The following is a 27,032-nucleotide window of genomic DNA, read 5'->3' on the forward strand; positions in this document are numbered from 1 at the left end:
ATCTCCTGGACTCGTGCTCCCTCTGCAGAAAAATTCAGCGCAGCTTTCATCTGTCTGATCCTGTTCAGCAAAGTGAGGGAGTTTCAAATTGCATCCTGTGCTCAGGAACATTAAAGCAGAATAAAGGGAATGCATTTTCAGGGCACTGCAGAGTGACCAGCCCAAAGGAGCTGATTGTTCCTCCCTCCTCTCTCAGAGGTCAGTTCACCCCCAGGAATGCAGACAGAGAAAAGTTAAATCACACTGAACCACCCAGAACTGCCCCAAACACAAAAACCAAAAGCAGAACCCAAACCAGAGCCCACATATAAAGCCCTCTGTCAGGGTTTATTTTAGATACCTGTATTTTTTCACAGCTTTCATGACTCTCTTCAACCATGCAAAACCAGGTGATTATTACCAGGGTTGTCTCAGGCACAGTTTTTGTAGTTAACGAATAATTAGCTCTGAGCTTTTATTGATACCAAGATCTGGATGTTCTGTGTGACAGGGGTCAGTCAAAGAAAAAAAAAACAACAGTTTTTTATTAGCACAAAATAGAGCACAAATGTGCCTTTAAGGTTGTCCATGCAATGCCCAAGGCACATGCACACCAAGGCTTCAGATAAAGCTTTTGCAGATACAGACACATTCTATGGAATTCTGATCCAACTCCTATCTCCCCAGAATTCTTAGAAAACACCAGCCTTTCTGAAATAAGGCTATGAGAGAATGCAGTTTTGACCTTTTCCAAATCTTTGTGTCATACATACAATCAAGAAGAATTCTTCCACTGATCCCATCTCCCACAACTGATTGTTCTTATGTTCTAATTAATCAAACAGGAATTCCAGAAATTCAGCTGCAGCCCCAGGACACCTTTGCTCAGACAAAAGAGCACAGAGCAGCACCAAACCACCACACAAAGACCTCACACCACTCCTCTGGGGAGGAAAAGCAAATTCCCATCAGGTCTGTGCTTGGAAAACTCCTTCCTGCTAATTTCATCACATTCAGAGAAAGGGTAAATGTCATCCACGTACTGCAATATTTTTTTTAATTACAATTACAGGTCAAAACTCATGGCAGGTGGGGTTTTATCGCTTTGAACTCCTCAGGTATATCTTGGGTGTTTGCCATCCTGCAGGAGGGCCTTTCAAACCAGCCCTTTTCCAGATGCGCTCCAAATCCTTCTCGAATTTTATCTAAAACAGGAAAAAAAAAGGGGAAAAAAAAGGTAACACAGTCCAGAAGCAACACCTGAATATTCATTCACAGCCACTGCCCACGTGTCCCAAGGACAATCTGAGTGTAACACACACAAAGGCAGCTTAAGTGACAAAATATTTAACCTTGCTGCAGAAAATACATAATTAGACAATAAAATGCACGAGGATCTTGGTGGCGTTATTTTAAAAGCCAGAAGATGGACAATAAAATCAGAAGAAAATTAAGAGGATTTTCTCATCATTAAGTGTTCAACACTGCCTCCTACAAATCTGAAGACATGGAATTACAATTAACCCCAATTTGCATCCAGGCAAGGTGAGAATTAGCAGTGAATGAACAAAACTATTACAGCAAACCCTACTGAAAGGCAGTGCTGAATGAGAACATCCACAGCTTGAACAGAGGTCCATGTCTTCCCCCACCCCTTCTATTAATGGAATAAAAAGACTTCTCTATAGGATAAAACAACAGGAAGCACTTGAGGATGTTGGCAAGACAGGAGAGAAATTAAGATTAAACCAATCTCCCTGATACAACACAGACACATCTTTCACACAAACAACAAGATTCTTCTCCATCAGCCACATGTTTTTGTAATTTACTGTCATGGAAGAAAAATTTCACCTATTAACTATCTCACCATCCCAGAATCATTAAGGTTAGAAAAGGTCTTCAAGATCATCAAATCCACCCTGTGCCCCATCCCCAGCTTGTCCCCCAGCCCAGAGCACTGAGTGCCACATCCAGTCCTTCCTTGGACACCTCCAGGGGTGGAGACTCCACCACCTCCCTGGGCAGCCCCTTCCAAGGCCTGACCACCCTCTCCAGGAAGAAATTCCTCCTGATGTCCAACCTGAACCTTCCCTGGCACAGCCTGGGGCTAAACACTGAATTAAGGCTCTCCAAGCTGCTGCTTTAAAACAATTCCACTTCAAAACATCCCCCCAACACCCAAACAGGGGCCGTTTTGAGGAGCGGCCACGTTGGCACCGGGGAATCCCCCCTTCCCTGAGCTCACCTGACGCCTCTTCTTGCGCCCCTCCTTTATCCTCCTGCGGATGAACTTCCTCCTCTTGAGCAGCTTCTTGTACTTGTGGCGGTTCATCTTCCTCCTGCGGATCTTGAGGACGTTCTTGCACTGCACCGTGTCCCCGGGGGCTCCCCCTCCTTCCCCCACGGCCACTCCCCCGGCGGGCGGGGGGCACTCGGACCCCTGGGGGGGCTCATGGCCCACCTCCTCCTGAGCTCCCTCTGCTTCGGGCAGGGAATATCTCACTGACAGCCAGCTCTCCAAGGGGCTGATGGAGAGTTTCCTGGGAATCAGGATCTCCTCCAGCTCAGGGTCCAGGGTGTGCCACTGCTGGGGCTGGGCCCCGCTGGTGTTGGGGGGCTGGGTGCTGTAGTGGGCGGTGGTGGAGCGGCAGCAAAGGAAGGAAGACACAGACCTGGGCAAAAGGTGGCCTTTAGGAGAGAAGAATTTCGTTTAGAAGGCAGAAATTTTCACGAGAAAAGCTCTGCCCAGCTCTCAAACCACCAGGCAGCTCTGGCCAGAACAGTGTGACAGAGGAAAAGCCTTACAAAAACTGTACTGTCATCACAAAAGCAAGGAAGTCTTTCTAAATTTTAATTACACTGCTATAATGCCACCTGCTAAAAATACACTGTACTTTACTGTGTGAACTGCCCAAGTCACCCAGGTAGAGCAGGGTGGAGGTTCTCCTTCAACTGAGCAGACCTGGGCTAGTGAAAGGTGTCCCTGCCCACGGCAAGGGGTTGGAACTGGATGATCTTTAAGGTCCCTTCCAACCCAAACCATTCCGTGATTCCATGAAGTGCAATTTGGAACGGCGAGGAACTGTTTGCTGTATCAAACCTTTGCTTTGCTAAGGAATATCCTCTTTGGCTTAGAAGAGGTTAAATCAGAGCTACTCAATCCTGACATAATAGATCTGAGAGGTAATAGCACTCAGCAACCACTGACTCAACAACAGCCTCCTCCTCCTGCCATTGCTTCCCAGAAAAGAAATTTCTGAGACAAATTACCCCGGAAAAAAACCCAAACAAATAAAAACAAGGTCCCACAACACCAGTTTTACCTGCAATTCTCGAAGCCTTCAGTAACTGGGAACTCAGCTGTGATATTAACATTTTGTTTCACTTTGTTGACTGGCAGAGCCAGCAATGACTGTTAAAATAAGAACATTTACTCAAGGAGGCAAACATGCATTTTACAAAAAAACCCTTGTCTATTTAACCCCAACCCCCCAAAAAGACGGGCTGAGACACCCTAAGCACCCTCCTCGTTTCACTATATCAGCCTGCCGGGCCGTGCTGTGGGGGCCAAGCACAGGGGATTAGCTGAGCCGCGGAGGTGATTAATTAATAAAGCTTGGGCTGCTTCAGCTTTAAAAACACGGCAGCCGAGTCTCCCCCGTCACAGCTCCCCTTCAGGCCCGGAGGAGCAGCCGCTCGGCCCTAACGATGGGCCGGAACCGACGGGCTGCCCCCGCTCCCCGCAGCCCTCCCAGCGCTCCCCGCCGCCGCCGCCCCGAGCCCCGGCACGGCCCGCACGGAGCCCGCCCGACCCTCCCTCCCTCCCCGGCCCCGCCGCCATCACCCTCCGCCACCCGCCATCACACACCGGCCCCGCCGCCGCCGGAACTTCCGGAGCCACCGGCGGCGCCCTCTGGGGGTGGCCACGGGACGGCACCGCACGGTCCGTAACGGCCCTTTATGGTCCTTCTTGGTCGGTTCTTCACGGCCCTTCGTGGTCCTTCATGGTCCCCCACAGCCCCTCACGGTCCCAGTCTCGGCCCTTCACAGTCCCTCACGGTCCTTCATGGTTACGGCCCTTCACGGTCCCTCACGGCCCTTCACGATCCCTTATGGTCCCTCACGGTCCCAGTCTCTGCCCTTCATAGTCCCTCAAGGGCCTTCATGATCACGGCCCTTCACAGTTCCTCACGGCCCTTCGTAGTCCCTCACGGTCCTTCATGGTCCCTTATGGTCCCTCACGGTCCTTTACAACCCCTCACGGCCCCTTATGGTCCCTCATGATCCTTCACGGTTCTTCATGGTCCCCCACGGCCCCTCATGGTCCTTCATGGTTCCTTATGGTCCCTCACAGTCCTTCACAGGCCCTCATGGTCCCAGTCTCAGCCCTTCGTGGTCTCTCACAGTCCGTCATGGTCCTTATGGCCCCTCATGGTCTTGGTCTTGGCCTTTCATGGTCCCTGATGGTCCTTCATGGTCCCTCATAGTCTCTCACAGTCCATCATGGTCCTTCATGGCCCCTCACGGTCCTGGTCTTGGCCCTTCATGGTCCCTGATGGTCCTTCATGGTCCCTCACAGTCCTTCATGGTCTTGGCCCTTCATGGTCCCTCATGACCTCTCACAGTCCTGGTCTCAGTCCTGGTCTTAGTGACATTGTGGGACCATCTCAGACTGAGCCCTCCCAGCTCCCTCAGCTTCTCCTGGTGCTCCAGACCCATCCCCTGCTTCAATCCAAAATAAATCATTCAACCAATTCAAACCCAGCGTTTCCATCACCCTCCAGGTTTCCACAGACACCTCAGTCGCACTTGGAAAGTCAATGTCTGTGTTGTGTTCACCTGCTGAGTCACAGCTGAAACAGGTCTGAGCACGGAAGCGTGGCACAACAAGCCACCTCAGGAGGAATTTTAGACATCAGGAGGAATTTCTTCACAGAAAGGGTTTTTAAACATTGGAAGGGGCTGCCCAGGGAGATGGTGGAGTCACCATCCCCGGAGGGGTTCAAGGAACGCCTGGATGTGGCACTCAGTGCTCTGGTTTAGTTGACGAGGTGGAGATCAGTCAAAGGTTGGACTTGATGTTCTTGGAAGTCTTTTCCAACCTCAGTGATCCTGTGATTCCGTTCCAGTGAGACAGTCTATCCCTGTTGCCATGGGGATCATGGAAGGCAGGCAGACACCTCTCCCTTACACACCCTCGTCTGCATCCGTGGGCAGGTCTCGGTGGCTGCTGTCCAGGCACAGCCACACCTGTCTCTCCCTCTTACCTGGCTGTTGTTTGTCTTTTCTTACTTTGGTGCAAGAACCCACCATGTTGGCACAGCATGAAAGTGCCTAATCAGCTGGCATGAGGCAGGGATGGTGAAGCCAATCCCAGACTTCAAAGAACGTTTTGCTTTTATAGCTCCCTCAGCAGCGCACAAGGGATTTATTCACCGGCTGCTTTTAGTGTTTCAGACCAGAACAAGGGTCTGTCTCAGTTTTACACCCCACCATGTCAAACTCATCTAGCCTGAAAGGGAACAGCAATGGCTGGAGTTCTTTCTTGCAAGGTAGAAGTGCAGTTCTTTGGTCAGGGAAGAGAAACCAACGAAGAGAAATGAAGTAAACAGACTGGTTTTTTAAACAAGACTTTATTGAAGACACTTCAGAAGTTTATGTACAAAACAACATTCCCACCCCCATATCAGGATGTTAGTCACCCGCTGGGAACGAAGCAATGCCTGGTGTATGCTGTCAACCTGGGGACAGTTTGCCAAGGAATTTACAGAAGTACCAAATTCACATGGTTTAGAGCTGGGCACTTTCAGCCTTGGCTCAGTTAGGACCAAAGGAAACCAAAGGACCTTTTTCCTGGAGACATGTCTCCAGCAGACTGAGCATCCTGGGATCTGACAGCCTACACTGGCCTTGCTCTGAGGTCAGGTCATTTAACTCTGCAGAGAGCAAGAGGCCCGCTTTGGTTTCAGAAGTGAAGAGGAACCAGCCCCTGGATTTAACTCGCAGGTTTTAATCCATTTCAGACGGTTCCAGGAGATACCCACCACCACCAAGAGCACAGTAGTGTTTGCAGGAAGCATTAGAACAGAGCAGTAGCAATATCGAGTGAGAGAGTCAGCCACTTCATTTTTCAAAGACACCTAGAGAGGCTGGATATCAGACTGGCTACTTCAACTAGTGTGTGAGAAAACCCCAGAGACACAGACATGAGAGGTTAGAGTGTGGCTGACGTGCTGCTTCTGTAGTAACCTGTGCACTTCTACCATGGTAGAGTTTCCCCTTGCCAGTCCAGGAAGGAACCATTCTCTTTTTCACCAAGACGGTCCAGAACAGAGAGAATACCTGGGATAGCCTCTTGCACCTGCATGGGAGCCTGGAGAGAATCAAGCTTGGGTCATTACTGGGAATTTCCTACGGAAGAGAATCAAATGCACTTAAGGAGTTACTAGAATCAAGAGGGATGTATTTTCCTGCTTCACAATGTGCCTCTGCAGCACGTGGAGGTGAACACTGTGCCAGGGGCTCTTGGGATAACAAGGGAGCCCTAATTCCACGTTTGCAGAGATGTCACTTACCATGTTTCCACCCATGTCTGTCTGGAGCCAGCCTGGATGCAAAGAAATACAGAGAATTCCATCCGATTTCAAGTCTGCAGCAAGACACCTGGTGATCATGTTCAGTGCAGTCTGCGAGAGTGGAAACCATCTATTAGGGGGCTGGTTTATAAACCTCAAGCAAGACCTCAAATCAAGCTAATTGGCACCTCCCTTGCACCATTCTGACAAAGGAAGGGGCAGTAATACGATCACAGTAACTTATCCAGACTTACTGGGCCTTCATTCTCAGAGACACCTGTTAATAGAACATTGTGGAAGCTCTATAACCACAAGTTGACTGCCCAAAGGTGAAACTAAGTTATGATGGAAGATACGGCAGCATTTGAAACTCCTGAGGAGCTGTGAGGAAAATAATGTTGACATAAGGGCTGTGTTTTTCTGCAATAATCACTACACAAACCTTCATTTACTTCTGAACAGGGAAAACAAGCATTTAACAGCTTATGAGTAGGTGGTGTAGGAGAAACTCTGTGTCTGATCTTCACTATCCGTACGAACTCAGTCTCTGGAGGTGAGAAAACTAAAAATCCCACCTCTCACTAACCAGCATCACCACGTACAGGTCAGCACACCTTGTGCTGAGTTCCGTGCTCTCTCTCCTCCACTGGAGAGGAACGCAGCTGTCAGCACACACATTTCATGGCATCAGTTCTTCCCTGAATGCCAAATCCCTCTGAATCACAGCAGCGATTTGGGAGCCTGTTCTTCAGAAGTTCACATGCTCGCTCCAGGTGTTTTACAGGCCCCACTTCCACCCACGTGGAGAACAAGCACAGTTTCTGTGTCCATCATCACCATCCTAAGCTCAGCGTGGTCTCTAACTCCCAACCTGCCCTCAGCCCACGGGAGCCCACAAACCTTGGCTATCCTGTAGGGATAGACCTTGAGGAACATCTCATTTGCCTGGACGAGCTGCATGGAGGCAGCGAGAGAGGACATGTTGATAATAGCAGCTCTGTGGCAGCCCATTCCTGTGCTCAGCTGGGCTGCCTTCCTCAGGAGGGGTAAGAACGCCTGGGAAAACAAGAGTTTGGTTTAATTTCATGTTTTGGTTTGATTTAGTTTGCGTAATTTCCCCGTTCAAGGCAAGCCAGGCCCTTGAAGAATTCTAGTACCACCAGCACAAAATGGTCATGACTCCTCAGACTTGGTGGCCATAGGAAACCTTCCTACAGCAGCCAGCTGGAAGTAGCAAGGACCTTCAGACTCTTCCACCCACCTCCTAACCCCACCTGTCCACTGAATTGACCTCACCCCAGGTAGATCTAAATGCAGAGAAAGGTCCTTGACAAACTGCTGCTCTCTAGACACGCAGTTCAACATCAGAACTGTATCCATGCAGTTCCAAGGGGAAAAACACTTTGGTTACAGGAGAAAACCCTCTTTAGTACCCTAGATTAAGCACATTCCTCCCAGTTCTTACCTTGGTGACCATCAGCTGGGCAACAGTGTTGGTTTCATAGATGGTGAGCATCGTCTCTGCCGTGACCTCTTCCAAGGAGGCGAGCACGTTGATGCCGGCGTTGTTGATGAGGCAGTTCAGCCCTTTGTCCCCCACGATTTCTTCCACTTCCTTGACTACTTTCTTGATGCTGTTTTCACAGACCACATCTGCACAGAGGAGGCACAGTGAAGAGTGTGGGTCAGAGCCTGCCTGGCATGACACAACACTTGCCCAAACCAAAGCTAAAGCTGAGTGGGGACATTTAGGCAGCGCAAAGGTGACAACGCACAGAAGATTTTAGATAGATTTTGTTTCCCCAGTGTTATCTTAAGGGGGTTTTCAGCTGCTGGAGATCATGTCCAGCTACTGATCACCCAGGAGAGCGGGTTCTTAAGGTGCACTCACCTGAGGAAGTTGAACATATTTCTATGGGCAGAAATAAAGCCCTTTACTCACCCAATTGGAGGAGCTTGACATTGCTGTACTGCTTGCTAAGCTGCTGGAGTTCCTAGGAAGAAGAAATTTTTTTTGTTATCTTCTACATATATATACAGAGAGAAAGAGAGAGAGAGAGAGAGAGAAAGATCTCCATGGCTATTACATAAAACAGTTTGAGATCTGCACCTCCAGAACTGTAACTGAAATATTTTCATGACTGGACTGAAGGCATCGATGCTACTTCGTTTTCCAACCTGCTGAGCAGCTTTTCTGAGAGCCAGATCAACTGCTCCAAGAAACTGGACTCTTTCCCTGCTTAGTCAGATCCCAGCATGCTGGATTTTTAGTGGGATAGTTCTCAGTGTGTTCAGCTCCAGGGTGTATTTGCAGGGTAAGCACCAAACAGCAGTTCCACAGCAGCCCCAGGGCTCAGGCAGCATTCCAGTAAAAAGCCAGAAATTCCCCAATTCTGTAGGAAAAGCATCATTCTCCCAAAGCTCAGCTAGTGCTACACATCACTTCAGGGCAACAGGAATTATTAAATTGGAATTACTGTTTGCAGGAAAAGCAGTTTTCCCATGGAAATTCTGCTTCCCCAGCAGCCTCGTTAGCATCTGTTCTTGTAGCTGAAGGTGAAGCACACATGAAACCAGTTCCATGCAACAATAACATTCCCTGCTATAATTCAGTCATCTGTTGACTGCCTCTGAGCAGAGATTGGTGTTCCTGGAGAAAATCAGGACTTTGTGGTGTTACGGCTGGACAGAGTGTGTCCAAATTGGATTTATAGGCCCAGCTGGAATACTTGGGTTTCTGTGCCATGCAGCCAAGTGGGAAGCGTGGCCAAACATAACAGATGGATTGCACACTCCCAGTCGTGTTCAGGAGACAGCAACCTGGCCAAACATTCCAGCTCAAGCAAATCCCTTTCTTTAGGAGCCCTTTGGGAATGGGGGTCAGGAGGGCTGGTTTTGAAAGAATACTTCTCTGCCACTTGGAGACACTCAGGGACTCGGTGTCCTCTGACAAACTATAATACATTACAACTTTTATCTCAGCTCATATCCTGCAGGATTCTCTCCAGGCTTGTTTGGGAAATTTGTTCTCCCACTGAGGCCAATCTACAACTGCAGTTCAGGCTATTAAGGGGAGGGGGAAGGAGAACAAGTCAGAAGTACAAAACCAGAAGACATTCCTTCCCTTGGACAGGGCTTAATGGGGCAGTTTTCAATAAATTAAAGGCCCAGAACACACTGTCTTGCTTATTGACAGTCCAGGATGAAATAGTTCTGCCATGTCAAGGCCTGCAATAATTACATGGCTTTGGACTGTCACTGGATTTTTGACAATATCACTTAATTGATAATAAACTCCAGAAGTGCTCTGGCTTCTCAGGGTTTGTTCATTTATTTATAGTTCATTTGTTTATATGCTTTATTCTCTGACAGAAACAAGCTACTAAGTCCTGCTAAAAGGCCAGAGCTGTTTTGTGTAGCAACAGCAACTGAGAGGCTTCTGAGGTGAGTAAGCAATATTTTCAACTAAGAACTCCAAACACTGTAGCATTAAGCACTCTCCAGAACATAAACAGCATGAAATTACAATCACTGCAGGCAAATCAAGTTTAAAATTCAATGGTTTTTCCCGTTAGTTAATTACTTAGTTAACAAGTGACTCCCACTGCAGTGGTTAAAGTTTCTCAGAAGCAACTTCCAGGCATAAAGGTAACCTAGACCTGGGTCCTCAAGAATGTTACACCTGATACAAGCTGAAAAATCCAGTTAGGAAATCTAAAAATTGCAGGAGAGCCTATTTTTTCCCCTACTGTAACTAGAGGAACATGAGGAAAGGAGGACAGAGACAAGCAGGTCCAGCCAACATATCCCAGCTAAGGCATTTTCAGTTAGTGACAGCCAACTTAAAAACAAAGACAAACAAAACCCAACAAAAAAACCACAACACAAAGCCCTAATTCTGTGTTTAGTGTAGTAGCTCTAGAACTGTCCTGCACCAGAATAGTCACCCCTGAGAATCAACTCTTAGGGAGTCCAAGAAGAAAATTAAACTCTGATTAGCATCTGTTGTTTCCTGCTTGCTGATTTTTTAATTACTATTAACAAAGAGTCAGCCTACTCTGATTTAAACAAGATCCTCTGGCACTCAAGGCTCCAGATACAGATTCCTCAGCACACGGGGGTATTTATTGCTAGATTTCAACCAGGAATGTTTTGTTGCCTTTGTCATTTAGCAAGATTTACTTTGCCTTCTTTACAAAAGCATTATCCACTCCAGTTACAGCCCTTGGAGAGGATTTGGCTCTGCTGGGCCAGTTGGAAGCAATCAAGCCACACAAACACAGCCTGTGGGCAGCTTTGTCGGGATAAGGGTGTCTGGGTATCCTTCACATCATCCTGCTTGCACTCAGGACAAAGCCAGAGGTGTATCCTGAGACAGATCATGTCCTATCCCAATGTACAGCCAACACAGTGTTCAAGTGTGTAACAGCTTCCACCAGCACTGCCCAACCCCACAGTCCTCTCTGACTCAAGAAAAGCCAGACCTTAATGCTGTAGGAAGTGTAAAACACCTCCAGGAAAATAAAAACCAACCAACCAACACAACAACAATACTGCAATAACTCCAAATTAGAAAGACTTCAAGAATGCCCTCTTTGCTTGATATATATTCAAGAATGCCCTCTTTGCCTGATATATATTCAGGAATGCCCCCTTTGCCCGATATAACACATCTATCACTGCTCGGCTGCTCTTCCCAGTTGCAAACCACACGGCTAAAATATGGACAAAGGGGGAAAAAAAGAACCCCCAAGCTGCCAGAGCCCGTGAGGAGCAGGAGAGCTCCGTGTCCGCCCGGGGAACAGGCACGGCACCACCGGTAACACTATCTCCGACTTCAGAGGAAGGGAAACAGCACATTAAGCCCTGGAAGCTTTCCAGAGCTCTGGAGGGGATTCTTGAGCAGCGAAGAGCTGAAGGATTCCTTGTTCACCGATTCCTTGTTCACCTGGGAACTCACTCGGGCTGCGGGGAGAGCAGGAGGAACGGGGGATGCTCCTGTGCTGAAGTCCCACATCCAGCTCTGGGAAGAGATTTCCACCGTGGCCATCTCCTCCTTTCCCCCCCTCAGAGCAGGGACTAAAGGGGCTACACCGTTTTTAAGTGCGGTTCTAGACTTTAGGTTGGAGTTTTCCCCCTTTTATGGGAAAGCAGGATGGGGGAGGAAAGAGTAAGAAAGAAAAGCAGGAGCGTGGGGATAATTACAGCTGTGTCCGTGAGCCCGTGCAGGCTGCACTGGGGTTTGGTCCATCTGGAGTGCAAAGACAGGACGTCAGGATTATTTTGCAGGAGATTTGTAGCTGCTTCCACTCGCAGTGCTGGAGCAGCCCAAGCAAAGGCAGATTGGAATCCAAGTGTGGCTGAAGGAGTCTAAAGATGGTACTTTTCCAGGAGGGGCAGCGGTTATCTGGATGTGCCTGCGGGCCTGCTGCATGTTATCGTGTGATCTGCAGCCCATTTGTTAGGCAAATGTTCTGGGGAGGCCACCTAGGAGCTACTCAGCACAAGAACTCGAGTTTTTACAACTTTTGCCAGCACAGACTCACATGCAAAAGCCTGCAGCTGTTCAGCATTATCCCAAGGTTAGGGAGTTACAGGAGATGTGCTGCTTTCCCTGGTAAGCAGAGGAAAGCAAAGTCAGCCTTCCCAAGCATCTTCCTCAAGTCAGGTCTTCAAGGGCTCTTCTCTATGTCCAGTGTTTGGAGGATTGCAAAGTGTTCAGTCATCACTGCTGAGACATTCTTGCCCAAGGTGGACACTGTCTTTGCCAGCAGCTAAGAATATTTAATCACTTTTCCTCTAAAAACTGGAAGGTGATTTTTAAAAGCCTCTTCATTTAAGCTTTTCCCATCCTTTCCCTCCCCTCTGCATTCTGCAACGGGAAAATGCTCCTCTGCCAAACCAGAGCAGAGCAGAATTAGGAACTGTCCAAAGCTGCTGTTCATCCTCTAAAGGAGGAGAGGAAGTGGGGGACAGTGCACTCATGTTAAGAAGGATTTTTCATATGGTGACTTATCACAAAGCAAAGTGAGAGGAAACAAAATTAAACTTCAGTTGCTGTCAAGAGAAAAAGCAAGCACTGACACTCAGGTGTGCAGAGAAAGAACTCACTCAACTTTGCAGCCCAGTCTGAATGGTCAACAAGCAGGTCTTAGTTGGGCAAAGCCCATTTCATGTGCCCTAAGCCAAGCCTGCAGTGCCAGACTCTGGAGAGCAGGACCCTGAACTCAGGGTGCTCAAGATTCGATGGAAAAGTCAATGAAGGCAAAGGTTTCTCTCTGGGAAAGAAAAAAAAAAGAAAACAAACAACCGAAAAACCAAGAGAAAATCACTGAACCTTTGCCTTTCCTACCACAGCACACTCCAGCAACACTGTCAGGCTGGATCCAAGCTTGGAGATCACCAGTTGAATTTGTGCTCCCACAAACAAGGCTCCCAGTGCTGGAGGCTCCAGCAGGTCCCTGCTCGCCCTGTGCCAGCCCGAAGGACCAGCAGCACAGTGCAAACACTCAGGAGGTCACAAGGTTTTGTGCCAACTCCAGGCACTGCAGGTGGGGCAGATAAGGCTGGTGAAACCACCACAGTACCTTTAGTAAAGATTTCTCTCCCTTGTGGCGTTTCCAAACCCATCTGTTAGAAATCTGCTTTCAGCTGGCTGCAGAGGCTTCTATTGATGTCCTGCCAAAGCACAGCACATGGCCTAGAGGTCCTCACAGAGAACAAAAACCCACCCTGATCCACCAAGGACAAACCTTGCCCCCCTCAAAAACAAAAAGCTTAGGATGCACCCCATGTGTCCTGCAGAATCCCCACTGGGGTTCCTGGAATGTGGCTCTGGGCCAGCTTCCTGCCTACAGGACACACTGCCAGCAGACTTTCCAGGTTTTACCGCAGGCAAGGAGTGACCCAGACTCTTCCCAGACACCCTGCACTGTCTGAAGGCTGTTTAATCTCCCTGTGCAGCTTTACCAGCCTTTTTGCTCGAGAATTTTAGGTACCGACAACGCAAGAAACCTGACGAGTGGCGTTAAGATCCGTCCGTGTAATGTTTCCCAGGAAGCTCTTCCTATTGAAGGAACAATTTTGCTTCTCCATGTAATTGATCCGAGACCATTATAGTGAGAAATCACTGCTGAACACAAGGGCCAGTCGGTGAAAGAGAGAAAGAACCTCCCTCAGCAGCGGCTCAAGCAGCTTCAGAACAAACAACCCGGCGGGGAGATCTCTATCTGACACAGGTCAGATGTCTCTGCTGCTTTCCTGGGCTGCTGCTGCACTGGTGTTGTGCAACCACTAAAGGAAACAGGCTGGGAGAGGTGCCAGGTGCGGGAACAGGAGTTAAAAGGGAACAGAATGGCAGTGGATTCCTGTTCAGGAGCTCAGGTGGTGCAGGAGGGGGCGAGGGGGAGCCACAGGGGCCAGAGCTCTGAAAGGCAGCCTGTGCACCTGATTTCAGCCTGGCCGGGCTGTTTCGCAGCACTTCTATTCAGAAATATCCTAAATGTGCTTTTGTGCTGGAGAGATTTTTTTATTTCACAAGAAAAAAAGGAAATTAAGATTTTTCCCCGCAGTTTCACAAGTTCCTGTAGAGCAGCAGAAGCTGCTGGTGATCAGGGTGCAGGTGTTACCTGACCAACCCTGCAGCACATCCTTGAAGGAGACCCTCAGCACCACATTTTTAAGGTTTTATGTAGCTAAGCAGTAAACAAAGTGGCTATGTTTGGTTTATTGCTGGCATGGTGCGATCACACTTCATGTGAAAGGAATCAAATCCACCAGAAGGAGCAGGTTCTGTTCACCTCTGCACGTGCCAGGGAATTTGCTTTTCCCTTGAGACAGGGCAGATGCAGAAATAGGGCTTTGGGTATCAATTCTCCTACCAAATGCCTGTGGCATCACAGAGGGGTTTGAGACAGTCACAGAGCCAAGAGCTCAGGTTCCTGCAGCTCTGGAGCACCAGGAAGAGAGTGATACCTGTGCATATGGCTGTGCTGCCCTAAATTCACTGTACTGAGGAGAGTCAAGATGAGATGCATCACTAGAGGCCACAAAGTGACTGACAATCCTCATCAATTTGCCTCCCAAATTTGTCTGACAGTCATTTATAGCAGCTCAGGGATGGGGAAGGAGTCCCAGCACCCTGTAGCAGCAGGGACATGGGCTGCAAGGGAACAGGGCTGCAAGGGAACAGGGCTGCAAGTGGATCCACCAGCAGCAGGTAAGAAAAGCTGCTGTTTTCAGCAGAAAGTGCTGGGCCCTGCCCGGCCGAAGGGGGCACTGAGAGGAGTGTGGAGTTCACTGAGTGTTGAATTCATCATTCATTGGCGCTTCCTCACTGTTGCAAGTGCAGCGGAGAAAGAGAAGAGGCAGACAGGGCACAGCCCCTTCTGGGGACACAGACACACCGCGTGGAGAGACAAGGAAAGCTGTGACGGGTCTCACTGGGAATGTTTCTGAGGGATGCGCTGCCCCTGCAGGGCTCCGGCTCCGTGCAAAACGGACAGACAGACTTATCTCCAGCTGCAAATCCAGCGAGAAACTCGGGGACAAGAGGAGCGGGGCAGCAGGAGAGCTGGAGATGCTCGGGGGCTGCGGAGTGTCCCGCTCGCTCTGCTTCTCCCGGGAACGCTCCCGAGCGGCGATATCCCCCTGCTCCAGCCTCGGAGACCTCCCTGGCACCGGCTCCATCCGCGCCGGCCCCTGCCCCGGGCAGGAGCTCAGCCCCCGGCTCCATCCCATCCTCTCTCCATCCCATCCCATTCCCAGCTCCATCCCATTCCACCCCGGGCACTCGCTGCCGGCGCTCGGGCGCGGAGATGCTCGAGATGTTCCGCGCTTCCCAAAGTGCCTTCTCCTCGCCTCCACCCCCGTTACCCGCCCCCCGGCACCCCCTGCGCCCCCGGCCCGGTTACCTGCGCCTTCTCGGGGTCCCGGCAGGTCGCCAGGACGAAGTCTGGGGAGGGGGTGGCGGCCGCGAGCCCCCGCACCAGCCCCAGCCCGATGCCGCGGCTGCAGCCGGTGATGAGCACGGAGCGGCAGCGCGGCTGGGCCATGGCTGGCTCGGCTCGGCCCGGCTGGTCCCGGCTCAGCTGGTCCCGGCTCGGCTGGTCCCGGCTCGCTGCGCTCCGGGCTCCGTTCTCACCCACACGCGGTTCTCAACCTGCGCGATGCGGAGCCGTCCCGATCCCGCCCCCGCCCGGCGCCTCCCCCGGGGTAGGGAAGGAACGGGCTCGGACTGAGGAAGGTGGATCTGCTCTTCCCCCTCTCACAAAGCCCCGAGCCCATCTCGCTCCCAAGCCCCGCTCCACCAACTCCCGCAGGGAACAGAGACCCCTGACCACGGGCTGCTCTGCCTTTGCTAATCCTCACACATATTCCCCACAGGGCTTGCGTGTGCCATCCCACATCAACAACCTATTCCTGATCCACACATTCATACAGAATCTGGTATGTGTAGGGATAGAGGCTTTAATTACATCTGCTGGCACAATATTGTATTTTCTTTATTAAAAGCTCACTGAGCTTTTAAAATATTAACTCCATCCTGATAAGAGGTCAGGGATAGCCTCTCCCCTGAGACTTGGGAGACAAAACCACAAAGAGGTTTTGCAATTCGTTAAAATTCAGTGGAAAAGCCCCTAACATTTTGCTGGGTGTGCCCTGTTTCCCATTTGTTCGTTTATTTCTAAGGAACTGCAATAGCTCGAAAAATGTACAGGATGTACTTAAATATCTGGAAGTGTCTGAAGGTTTAAAGTTCCTGTCACACTCCCAGGGTGAGAGGAGGGTGACAGGACACTTCCAGGGTGACAGGTCCTGAGACACAACAAGTGTTGGCTGTGAGCAAAGATGACCAGTAGCTCCTGGATCAGCCTGGATTCCAGGTCCCCAAAGCTGGTGGGAAAAGCTCATCCCTGTGCACACACTGGAGGTGGCAGAAGCCAGGAAGAAAGGCCACCCTGGATGCTCAAACCTGCTCTTCTTCCCAATAAAGCTCCTTTCCAGCCACCTCTGTCTCCCAAACACTCAATACTCTTCTTTTCCAGGTGCTTTAATCCATTACCTTCCCTCCCAAGTGTGCATTTCACAACTCCCTATGTGACAACAAAGCATTCTGGTGGGTTTGCAGAATCTTTTAAAAAATCCCAATCAGACATAAAACTGCTTAGTGACCTCTTTGTGTTTGGGATCTGAACACCAGGAACAGGGATCACTGAACAACCTGAGATGTTCTGATGAGCAAGAACCCTGGAAGAGTCATCAGATGCTGAGACAACAAAGTCATAACTCACCTCAAGAGCTGACCTGTATGTGCAGGCACATATTTCAGCTCCTCCTCTTCTGCCAGCTCCAGCCACTGACTTCCCAAAATGTCCCAGCCCTGCTCAGGAACCTCAGCTGGAACCTGCCAGCTACACCTGGAGGCAGGGAAATGCACTTCCCAGCTCAGATCTTTGTGGATTGGGGGATGTTTTGTTTGGGATTGACTGGAGAGGTGCCTAAAGTAATAGAATGCCCCAAAATTCCTAACTTCGAGGGAACAGGGATTTAATCCGATGTTTTAATGTTTGACAATCATTCAGCACCAAATTTCTTTCCTTATGAGTAGGCACAGTGGTGTAGCTCATAAGAAACTACTATCAAGTAAATTTAATAGAAAATCAAATACTTTAATGAAATTAGGGAGCATGAGAGAGTAACAGCTCAGATATACCACTAGAACTGATACTACTGGGCTGTGGGGGTCTGCTAATTTGCTTTTAAACGCTCTGTTCTCCAACAAGCATGCAGATTGACAAACTACTAATTCTTCAGAGTGTCAAAGATCCTGAGTAAAGAATTTCAAACCACTCAAAATGTATATATAGGAAATGTCTTATGAGCTGGTGGCCTGCACACAGCATTGCACAGATAAAAATATACTACTCTCAATGCACAGAGCTAAATACTTTCACATTTATCAGAATTTTTTACACAAGGGTTTGTTTTTTATAGAATTCAAGTTTTGAATTTTCTGTATATATCTTCACCTGTATTAAACAAATGCTTATTTACAATTGTGGATAAAGTGTAAAGGCTAGTAAGGCCATATTTCCATATTGTACTGTAACACTGCAAAATATATATACACATAGAACCTAATATAGGCAACAGGGCTAGAAAAGTCACCCCCCATCTGTACAACACCAGAGTCAGTATGAAAAGACAGCTTTGTTAGCACCAGAGCCACTCCCAGGGGTTTAGGAACTGCCTGGGGGCCTCCCAGTTCCACAGGGCACAGCATTCCAAGGGCTGAGCCACAGGGAAGCGGAAGTCCCAGACGGGGACGCTACGGGATGGGAACCACTAAAGAGCAGGAGGGGTGACGCTCCAGCACAACAACCACCGGGACATTTCTCACGTGGAGCCCCCTCACCCTTTGGATTCACGAAGGAGCAGGGAGCTCCAGGAGGATGGATTTAGAGAGCGAGGGTGGGTTTAAGCCCAGGTTGCATGAGCAGGGGGTGCCCTCAGCGGCGGTGCCGGCTGTGCCCGGGGTGTTCGCGCTCGTAGCGGTGCCCGGCGCGCTCGTAGGAGCGGGAGCGCTCGTGCCGGTGGTTCCTGTAGTAGTGGCTCTTCTTCTTGTACTTCCCGGAGTGATCCGAGCGCTCCCGGGAGCGGCTGCGGGAGCGGGACGAGCTCCGGCTGCGGGATTTGCGGGGTTTGTGTGTGGAGTATTTGTAGTCTTTGGATTTCTTGTAGCTCCTCACCTTGGAGCCTTTGTAGCCCGAGCTGTGGTTGAACTGGCGCGGGGGGGAGTCGCTGCGGCTCCGGGAGCGGCTGTGGGATTTGGAGCCGCTGGAGGTGGAGTAACTCTCGCTTTTCCTAGGGAAAAAGAAGAGAGATAACATGATTTTCTTAAATTGTGAGATCTTCATTCTGCACTCTGTTGTTCTGTACACACAACAGATCTGAACAAGTTCACAGAAGTTAATCCGAAACTTTATGCCAAACACTGTGTCCTAAAACATCTGCTTACTGGAGAAATTTCTAGGAACTTGTATCCCTTTCTCCAGCTTCAGTTACAGTGACACTGCCACCAAAACGCCCCAGTTTGGAGTTTGGTCTGGAGTTTAACCAGCAGCACACACTGCTGTGTCACTTCAGCCTCTTGGGGACAAACCACTGTGAAATCCCAGCCTGGGAGGGTCTCCCAGCACAGCCCCCCCGTGCAGCAGCACATACCTGTGCTTAGGGGATGCAGATCTCGAGGCTGATCTGGAGTAACTCTGATCTCTGCTCCCGCTCCGACTTCTGCTCTCTCTCCCTTTCTGGACACTGCAAGAGACAATCAACACTCAGGTATTTTGCTTAAAGTAGTCGTGGGAAGAAATAAGCTGCTTCCTTATGAGGCCTTACCCATTTACTGGGCTATTGGAGCTCGTTCTTTTGGCTCCCTCTGTTTTCCTTTTAGCATTCTTCATTGCCTGGACAGGTAGTGGGGAAGGTTTATTTCCTTTAACCTCCTTTGGAGACTCTGGAAAAAGAAGCCTTTATTACCTATTTTGCAAGTATGGGAAGTACCTGAAAGGGCTAAAGCCTCCCCTCGCCCCATCTCACCACCTCTGCAGTGATCACAACTGTACAGCTGTATTTTCCACACACACAACCACCCACAAACAGATCTGAACAAGTTCACAGAAAGCAGAAGTTAATCTGAAACTTTTTGCCAAATGTTTCACCCAAGGAGTGAACCGGAGGCAGAACAAAAACTTCCTTTTCTTGCCAGTTATTCAGTATCACTTTAAAGGTAAACTGAGGGGAGATGATGGTAAATGTTACCTTCTAGGCAAGACTGGCACCAGACTGGAAACTTTCAACCAAGAAGGGCAGGAAAATATTCCCCACCAGTCACCCCAAATGTTACTCCTGCCAGAGCTCCTAACACACCTCTGCTTTAATACTGTTTTAGCATAACATGCCAGTTGCAAGTATTTATTGCCAAAACCACATAAAAAACAAGCCCCTGCACTATATGAGTTTAAACTAGTCTTAATTTTAGACTAATTGGATTTTAGCTTTTATCTGATTCAAGAAATCACAAAGTTGCAATGCTATTCAAACTCTGCCAGTTGAACAGTAGCTAGAAGCCAGCTTGAAAAAAAAATCCCCAACCAACCCCAAACCACACTTGTAAATGCATCCCAAAGGGGTAAATATACATGAAAGATGAGCAAGTTATTAAAACCGAGTTATCCACTATTTACCATTTTTCGGGGCGGGGGAAAATCCTGATGTGTTATCCAAACTCGGGACTCCCTCAGGTACCAGACCTTTAGCTTGTGCTTTTGCCTCTTCAATAGCTAATTTCTTCTTTTCTATTTTACTTTCCAGATCAGACAAATCCACCTGTGGACAAAGGAGCACTGCTGGTGACAACACTTAGTGAACTGAACTTCCTGCTTGGTCGCTCACAGGGACAGCGACTATTCCTTGTTCCCTTCGTGTTCCCTTCCCAAAAACAGCCTTGATTTCAAACAGGACAAGGAGGTTTTTTTTTTTAAGTGAGGGCTCCCAACATGCAAGAGAAACAAACCTTTTTCCGTGTGTAGAGCTGCAAAATTTTCAAGCAGATTTCTTGGATTTCTTCCTCCGTCGCTCCGAACAGTAAAAACCAGTGCGGGCGATTGGGAAGCGGGATCTGAAAGGGAGAGACAGAAACACCCTCAGCTTTCTGCTCCTGTGAGGAGGCTTAAAACCACCCCCCAAATCCATGGAAAACCGTGGCTGCTCACCTCCAGCGTCCTGGCTGCCAGGTAAATGCATGCACAGGCAATGCTTTCTGGCTGGAACCTCACAAAGACATCTGTTCTCAGGCTGTCGTTCATGTAGTTCCTGGAAGACAAGGAGAGCAGAAGGTTGCAAGGCACTGCAAAGCTCTTTGGGGTTTTTTTTCTTGCTTTGTTTTGTTGTTTTATTTCTTTTGGTTTTACTTCTACGAGGGCTATTTCTTTCTGCATTCAGTTACTAGACTTCAACATTACAGTCCTGTAACTCTATAAGGAGAAGCTGAATGATTTCTTTTTTTTTTTACTTGGAAAAAAAAGAAAAACTAAAGTAAATCCCTCAAGGGTAGGGATGTGTGACAGGAATTAAACCTGACTGACTGCTGAAAATTCAGCTGTGAGAAGAGAACCAATTTGAACTTCACTTTTCCTGCTGGATCTCTACTGGCCTGCTCTCATGCAATAGACAAGTTATTTTCATCAGGACAACATACAATATGGTCTGGAGTACTCAGTTATAGAATTTTAGGTTCACATGTTTCCCTGCAATAGGGCAGGACCAGATGTCTGGCAAAAGCTGCAGCTCCTTCAGTAGCTGTCCCAGGAAAACGCAGTCCTCTTCAGCACATGACAACTCCCACTGGGATTTTAAGGGGTCCATTTCCTTCAGAAGCAGGATTTTCCATCCAGAACAGAATTCTTTGTGATGCAAAAATCAGCCATAGAAGAAATCAGGGTGTTTGGGAACGTCAGTTCAGGACAACAGTCAGTATTCGGGCAGATCTCCTCTTTGGCACATGAAATAAGGTTTCCAAATTGTCCCATTTCAGTAAGGTTGCTTAAAATGAATATTCACAGAATGAGAAAACTGTAAAATATTGCACATATTCCAGTCAGTACACTTAAGAATTATCCTGCTAAATCTTAAATACACAAAGTAACTTCCTCTGAATCTCTCAGCTGATGTGCTTTAAGAGATCTAGTTTTTGAGCACTTATATCAAGCAAAATATCAGATGGAGAAAAACTAAAACCAGACACAATAAAAGTCCTCAAAATATTATGTTTTAAAGTAGTAATTAACCATGTGGGTACCCAGTATACAAGGATTCACTGACCCCCAAGACATCCAAAGCAGAGACCACAGGCCAGACATCTGCAACCAGTTTACAAGGGCAGACAAAGGAACTTGAATCCCAAAAGTATCCAACTCCCACTTGTCCTACATTCCTGTTTACACAAAGAACAACTGCTACCCCAGAGAAGCAACACTACCCATCAGCTCATCTTTCTGGGAAAAAAAAGAACTTCAAAACCTACTTTTCTTGTCCCACTACAAAGAGAGCACAAATCTTTTGGTCAAAAAAAAAAGAGATAAAGTGGAACTTCAGCTGGAAGTCACAAAGCCTTTTTTTTTAATGTGCCAAATTGAAAGACATGCCTGCTCCAGGTTTTGGCCTCTGCACATCTTCCCTGTGGGCTCAGAATCAGACACGTGGGGAAATGAATCCTTGTCACAATATTTTAAGAAAAAGGGAATGCTGTGAAAAACGCACATTTCAAAAACCAACTATACTGGATACCCACCAGTTTGCAGGTACTGCAAGCAACCAACATTGGCACAGAGATGTGTTATTGTAACATCTGACCCATTTCTCTAGCAGAGTAACTCCCTCCCTCCTCCTCCCCTCCTCCTCCTCCTCCCATTACAAGCAGATAACTGGCAGTGATCAGTCCATACCTCACATTCCAGTACTCCATGCAATGGTACTGGGAAGTCAGGAAGTGTCTCTAAGTGTTACATTTGTCTCCACGCTTCAAACATGTATTCAAATGTTTTCTGACTAGTTTACAAATGCAAACTACTCGCATTTTTTGTCTTAATCCATCCCTTTAAGACTTAAACCCCACCTTAAAATTTGCTTTATCGCTTAAAGAACACATCACATTATGAGATAAGAACATTAAAACCCTTTCGTAACTTCGACAGTCAGGTTATAAAATATACAAACAGTCAAAAATGCACAATAAAAAATAAAAGTATAAGCACAAGAAGCAGTTGGCCAGTTACTCTACTATCATGTATATACCACCTGTCTAGAGCCAGCCTTCTCTTTGGAGAGCTTTGGGTTGACTGAAGACGGCAGCTATCCCTGCACCATGGGCAGCAGAGGAGAAGTCTTAGTCACTTACCCTCAGAGGCTACCCTTTGATTAAAAGAGTACAGAAAAGAAAAGTCAAAACTGGTTCTCTACACACAGGTCACAGTACCAGACAGTTCAGTCAGCAGAAATATGGTCTTTGGATTCACTAAAAGGGTTTTTACACCACGCTATTGTTAAAAAGCATTATGGTTTCAAAGCGTTTATTTATTCGTTAAAAGTTTTAAGACCTGCAATTTTACAGAAGCTTCCCACCCCCAAGCAAATATTTATTGTAATGAGAGCAATAAGGCAGAGGACATTTCTTGGCAAACAAGAATCCAGTCTATCCATCTATCCAGTCTTAGAAGCTGACAACTTGCATTATCCACATAGATTATAGAAATGTATCTGTGCTGTGGTTTTGATACACCTGTAATCGAGCTCAAGCCCTGGGAAAAGCCATTTCCCAGCACTGCAAACAGACTTGAACTACACATGAACAACAAAAACCCAAGGAAACACTAAAACCCACCCCAACATTTTCCCTTCAGCTGAAAAGTGGAAGCAGAGAGGAGGGAAGTGAGAAGTCAGGGTGGAAAGCTACCTTACCATTAAAACAGTGCCTCTGACTTAAGAGGCCGATCAACATTTGGGAAGTAGTTTGGGGCACGCCAAGGACAGTGGATCTGTCTGGTGTGGCCCCAAGCACTCCTGAGCAATGCTGCCCAGTGCCTCAAGTGACATATTTCTGCTACTGCCCCTTCTGGTCTCTTAGAACAAGGAAAATCAACTTACCATGAGGTCTGGACCAGGTGTTGGTTACGTTCACATTCTAATACCTGAAGGTACATAACGATTATCTGGAAGATATGGGTTATTGAGTTATTAACGAGCATCTGGAGAGCCACCAACTCATTTCAGAGGGACATCCAGAAGGCATCTGTCAGCCTCTTTCGAGTCCTACAACACTCCACATGAAGTGTTTGCACCATCCCCAGTGTTTATCCACACAGCTCTGGCTTTCCTAGCTCTCCACGTTCCGAGCCCATCCATCCATCTCCTCCTCAGCCAGGTGTCTTGTCTTCACCTGGATGCCACCTAAGGATGTTCTCCTACAAACCTCAGGGCTCCTTTTAGCTGCAGCTTGGGAGGAAACATTGCTGCCTGTACTGGGCAGTGAGGGAAGTGTGTGCAGAGGACAGATCTAACACACTGGGTGTCACTGGGCTGCTCAGCTCTAAGGGCTTTTCCTTTGAAAGGAAAATGAGGCTGCAAAGAAAAGGACTGAAAGCAAAGTTCACACCAATGAACAAACAAGTGCAGCTGCCCTCTGGGGTGGGTGAAACCAGGGAATTCTGAATGTCAGCTAGGCTCAAAAAGAAGACTTTCAACAGCAATTTTTGGAGGAAAGAGGAAGATCCCAAGTTCTGCTGGCACAGAAGTCGGAAGTTCTTTTACCATAGTTATAATACTAATGGTAATGAAGCACCAACTGAACACCTGCAGGAGTTCTACCTGTCTACTATCACCCTAGTCTGATACTTGATACTTAAATACTGAGAATAGTCTCATTTTTAGCCAAGCCCTTCACACCTGAGTGTAACTTTTAGAACACAAAACCCACTATAATTAGCTCAGATGGCTTTAATACCTCAGCATGTTTCCACAAGGAGAGATCATGACAACTCCAGGTCCCCAAATTCCTTTTCTGCTCAAGAATCTATGTTACAGTGACAATTTTCTAACACCAAAGCTACCTACTCATCCAATTTGACTTCAAGGGATACTGAGCACCTGCATCCACCTCGTCGTCATTCAGCAGTGATACAAGACCAATTAGTAAGAGTCTCTTAAATGAGAAAGAAAACATCAGGATGGTAAGAAACTAATCTTTCTGAATTCACTGAAGTTATCATGTACAATCCACGCAGTCAGGCAGCCTCCTCAAAGCAATACAGCACGTGAAACACTGGTTATGAAGTGAACTTAGGCAGTACAAACCTTATGAGGGTGCTTCACATGAACACAAAATCCCAACTCCTTCAACACTCTTCTTTCTGCCTTAATTATTTGATTCTTCAAGTTCACATATTCTTGATCCAGTATTAGAGGCACAGGTTTTCTGCAAGACAAGGTCACATTCTGGAGATCATCTTAACCTCAGAGAGGGCTCACAGGCAGGCTGTGTTTGTGTAAAAATAACAGCTATCAGTATTTATAACACTAAAAAAAAAGGACTGAATAAAATGTGTCAACTCTCCTTCATGAGATCTCTGATTTATAAATCAGGGAAATATGAAGTTTAATTATTAAAATACAACACAAATAGTTAATATTATTGCAGAGTCTCAGCTTACTTTTTCTCCCTCAGGTGTCTGAGGCGATGGAACACATTTATCACATCCCGTATCCGTCTTGGGGCTTCCTCAATTTTGGATGCCAGATGAACACAGGCCATGGACACATGCTGAAATACAAATATATAATGTATTTTATATAACATACTGTATCATATAATATCAGTTCCAGCTCAGGAACTGATCTCTTCCAACAGCTGAAGGAGGGACAACAAGAGAAAACTGTGCTAAAACAAGGAAATACTAAACATTTGACAAAAATCATTATTATGTAGCTTTGTAAAATTATGTTGTTCTCTAAGTATAATCTCCAGGCCAGCCACTAACACTGGCCACATCTCATGTGACAACTTGCCAAAAGAGATCAAAGATTAAAAGATGTATATGGCTCTACATATATAAATAACACATATTATTTAATGTTCCCTTACCTCCATGGAATGCTTCACAAAAGACTTGGTATAAAAAAACCGCTGGAATAGCACCTGTCCTGTAGCCATAGCCACCTAAAAAATAAAAAGAGATAACCACAACATGCATGAACAAAACCAGCAGTTCCAATGAGAAATTTCTACAGATTTGAGACCCAGAAGCCTGGGTAAGCATGGGAGTAAATTCAGTGGTATCTAGGGAAAATTAGAATTGCTACTTAATTACTTAAGTTATCAAGACCATAAATACTCTAAGCCAAATTCATACAATAAATCGCAAATTTTAGAAAGTATGAAAATATGCTCCAAGTTAATTGAATAAATAGTGATTTAAAGGGGAAAAAAGCCCCAAAACTCAATAAAACTGAAAGTTATGAGGCTATACCGGAAAAACTTCGATTTTGGGGCGTGGAAAGAGAAATGGAAACTAATAACATTATGATTTGCATATATTTGAGTAGCCGAGGCCTAGGAGCTGGGAAGTGCCTGGAAAGTTTTAACGCTCAGAGAGCAACGAGGCTGTTTGGGCCCGAAGTTCTCCAGGGGAACAAAAGCCTCCCGAGGTCACGACTCAAAGAAATCCGTCTTTGCACAATCCCCGATCACAGCAGAGGCGGCGGGGGCGGCGCAGGAAAGGCGCTGACATCACCCGCTTCCTGCGCTCCGCGGCCCGGCCAGGCCGGGCGAGGCCCCGAGCGACCCCCGAGCGGTCCCTGAGCGACCCCCGAGCGGTCCCTGAGCGACCCCCGCCACCCTGGGCGGCCCCGCGGCCTTCCCGGCCTGGAACCGGGACAGCGAGCCCAGGGACAAAGGAGAGCCCAGCCGGGCCAGGCCCGCTCCCAGAAACTCCCCACCCGCGGCCCAGCCCCACCTGCGGCAGCCGCAGCAGAATCCCGGCCGCCTGGATGAGCTCGCAGCCGGTGACGCGCAGCTCGGTCTCGGTGTCCGGGTCCAGGCCGCTGCTCATGGACGGCGTGAAGCGCAGCGTGTGCTCGGGCAGGAGGCAGTTCTCCAGCGTGATCAGCACGCCCGAGTACAGCCGGTCGCCGATCAGCACCGCGCCGGGGCCCGGCGCCGGGGTGGGAGCCGCGCCGGCTGCCTGAGGGCCCGCGGGGCCGCCGCTGCCGCCGCCTCCCGCACCGCTCGCCGTCGCCGCCGCCATTTTGTGCCGCCGCCTCGCTGGCTCCGCGCTCCTTCTCCTTCTGCTTCCCCCCGCGTCCGCCCGCCGCTGATTGGCGGAGAGCGGAGCGGTGCCGCCCGCTGATTGGCGGAGCGGCCGTGACGTCAGACGCCGCCCGGGGCCGCGCGCGGCGCGGTGACGCAGCTCTCGGGAATCCGAGCAGGGCGGGGGGGGCGGTGCCCTCAGAGCCGGGGCGGGCCCGGCTGCTGTTTGCGCACAGCGGTTACCGGAAAGATGTGTTTATTCAGTCAAAATGTCAAGTCAATGAAGTTAAAAGAACAGACTGTATGTGCCCGTGTGTCCTTAGCGCGGCGGCTACCGCGGTTCGTGTGTGCGAGGGTCGATGTCCCGCCTCCGCCCTTCTCCCCCCCCACCCCAGGCTGTGTTTTCCCCATGCAGCGCCAGAACCCACCACACACACAAAAAACCCCAAAACATACTATTTTTCCTAGAAATAGTTGCCAAAACCCCCCTCTTTTATTAAGTCCTTCTGTGACCTTGTGTCCTTAACACAGCGGCCGCTGGGTTCCATGTGCGAGGGTCACCTGGGCTGGATTTTCCCCATGCAGACCTAGAACTCACCAAATTATTTCCCCAT

At 48.3% G+C, this 27,032-nt stretch overlaps 3 protein-coding genes across 8 annotated transcripts; all 3 read right to left on the reverse strand.

Moving 5' to 3' along the window:
* Positions 1–420: 420 nt before the first annotated feature.
* On the reverse strand, positions 421–4,948 carry AURKAIP1 (aurora kinase A interacting protein 1). 3 transcript variants are annotated; one of them, XM_027702021.1, is made up of 4 exons: positions 4,826–4,948; positions 3,306–3,394; positions 2,228–2,670; positions 421–1,184 (listed from the first exon to the last, which is right to left on the reverse strand). In XM_027702021.1, exons 2-4 carry the CDS (start codon positions 3,355–3,357, stop codon positions 1,077–1,079), a joined length of 603 nt encoding a protein of 200 aa, XP_027557822.1. In that variant the 5' UTR covers positions 3,358–3,394; positions 4,826–4,948; the 3' UTR covers positions 421–1,076. The 3 variants fall into 3 exon arrangements, with proteins under 3 accessions (XP_027557822.1, XP_027557820.1, XP_027557821.1); XM_027702019.1 differs by lacking the exon at positions 4,826–4,948 and adding an exon at positions 3,851–3,940; XM_027702020.1 differs by lacking the exon at positions 4,826–4,948 and adding an exon at positions 3,837–3,876.
* A 644-nt stretch (positions 4,949–5,592) lies between these two features.
* On the reverse strand, positions 5,593–15,641 carry LOC113976649 (C-factor-like). The gene is made up of 6 exons (XM_027702018.1): positions 15,470–15,641; positions 8,500–8,551; positions 8,023–8,210; positions 7,458–7,613; positions 6,558–6,668; positions 5,593–6,355 (listed from the first exon to the last, which is right to left on the reverse strand). Exons 1-6 carry the CDS (start codon positions 15,608–15,610, stop codon positions 6,242–6,244), a joined length of 762 nt encoding a protein of 253 aa, XP_027557819.1. The 5' UTR covers positions 15,611–15,641; the 3' UTR covers positions 5,593–6,241.
* A 1,561-nt stretch (positions 15,642–17,202) lies between these two features.
* Positions 17,203–26,412, reverse strand: CCNL2 (cyclin L2). Of its 4 annotated transcripts, XM_027702022.1 has the most exons (11): positions 26,126–26,412; positions 25,255–25,329; positions 24,824–24,933; positions 24,468–24,588; positions 23,262–23,326; positions 20,333–20,432; positions 20,134–20,238; positions 19,805–19,946; positions 18,957–19,074; positions 18,783–18,875; positions 17,203–18,422 (listed from the first exon to the last, which is right to left on the reverse strand). In XM_027702022.1, the coding sequence occupies exons 1-11, from the start codon at positions 26,219–26,221 to the stop codon at positions 18,068–18,070; spliced, it is 1,380 nt and encodes a 459-aa protein (XP_027557823.1). In that variant the 5' UTR covers positions 26,222–26,412; the 3' UTR covers positions 17,203–18,067. The 4 variants fall into 4 exon arrangements, with proteins under 4 accessions (XP_027557823.1, XP_027557824.1, XP_027557826.1 ...); XM_027702023.1 differs by lacking the exons at positions 24,468–24,588; positions 24,824–24,933; positions 25,255–25,329; positions 26,126–26,412 and having other exon boundaries at positions 20,333–22,529; positions 23,262–23,374; XM_027702025.1 differs by lacking the exons at positions 23,262–23,326; positions 24,468–24,588; positions 24,824–24,933; positions 25,255–25,329; positions 26,126–26,412 and adding an exon at positions 22,416–23,246.
* Between the last annotated feature and the right edge of the window lie 620 nt (positions 26,413–27,032).

Source organism: Neopelma chrysocephalum, unplaced genomic scaffold (assembly GCF_003984885.1).
Source record: "Neopelma chrysocephalum unplaced genomic scaffold, ASM398488v2 Primary Assembly neopelma1_180, whole genome shotgun sequence".
Classification (NCBI taxonomy): domain Eukaryota; kingdom Metazoa; phylum Chordata; class Aves; order Passeriformes; family Pipridae; genus Neopelma; species Neopelma chrysocephalum.

Coding starts and splice junctions, on each gene's coding strand:
- AURKAIP1 (XM_027702021.1), bottom strand. CDS start 3,357: ATGTTAATATCACAGCTGAGTTCCCAGTTACTGAAGGCTTCGAGAATT. Junction 2,671..3,305: donor GAAGGCTTCGAGAATTGCAG/GTAAAACTGGTG, acceptor TCTCTCCTAAAG/GCCACCTTTTGCCCAGGTCT. Junction 1,185..2,227: donor GGCGCAAGAAGAGGCGTCAG/GTGAGCTCAGGG, acceptor TTCCTGTTTTAG/ATAAAATTCGAGAAGGATTT.
- LOC113976649 (XM_027702018.1), bottom strand. CDS start 15,610: ATGGCCCAGCCGCGCTGCCGCTCCGTGCTCATCACCGGCTGCAGCCGC. Junction 8,552..15,469: donor GGGACCCCGAGAAGGCGCAG/GTAACCGGGCCG, acceptor TCTTCTTCCTAG/GAACTCCAGCAGCTTAGCAA. Junction 7,614..8,022: donor CCCAGCTGATGGTCACCAAG/GTAAGAACTGGG, acceptor TTGTTTTCCCAG/GCGTTCTTACCCCTCCTGAG.
- CCNL2 (XM_027702022.1), bottom strand. CDS start 26,221: ATGAGCAGCGGCCTGGACCCGGACACCGAGACCGAGCTGCGCGTCACC. Junction 20,239..20,332: donor TGGCAGCCAGGACGCTGGAG/GTGAGCAGCCAC, acceptor TCTCCCTTTCAG/ATCCCGCTTCCCAATCGCCC. Junction 18,876..18,956: donor TCCAATAGCCCAGTAAATGG/GTAAGGCCTCAT, acceptor TGTCTCTTGCAG/TGTCCAGAAAGGGAGAGAGA.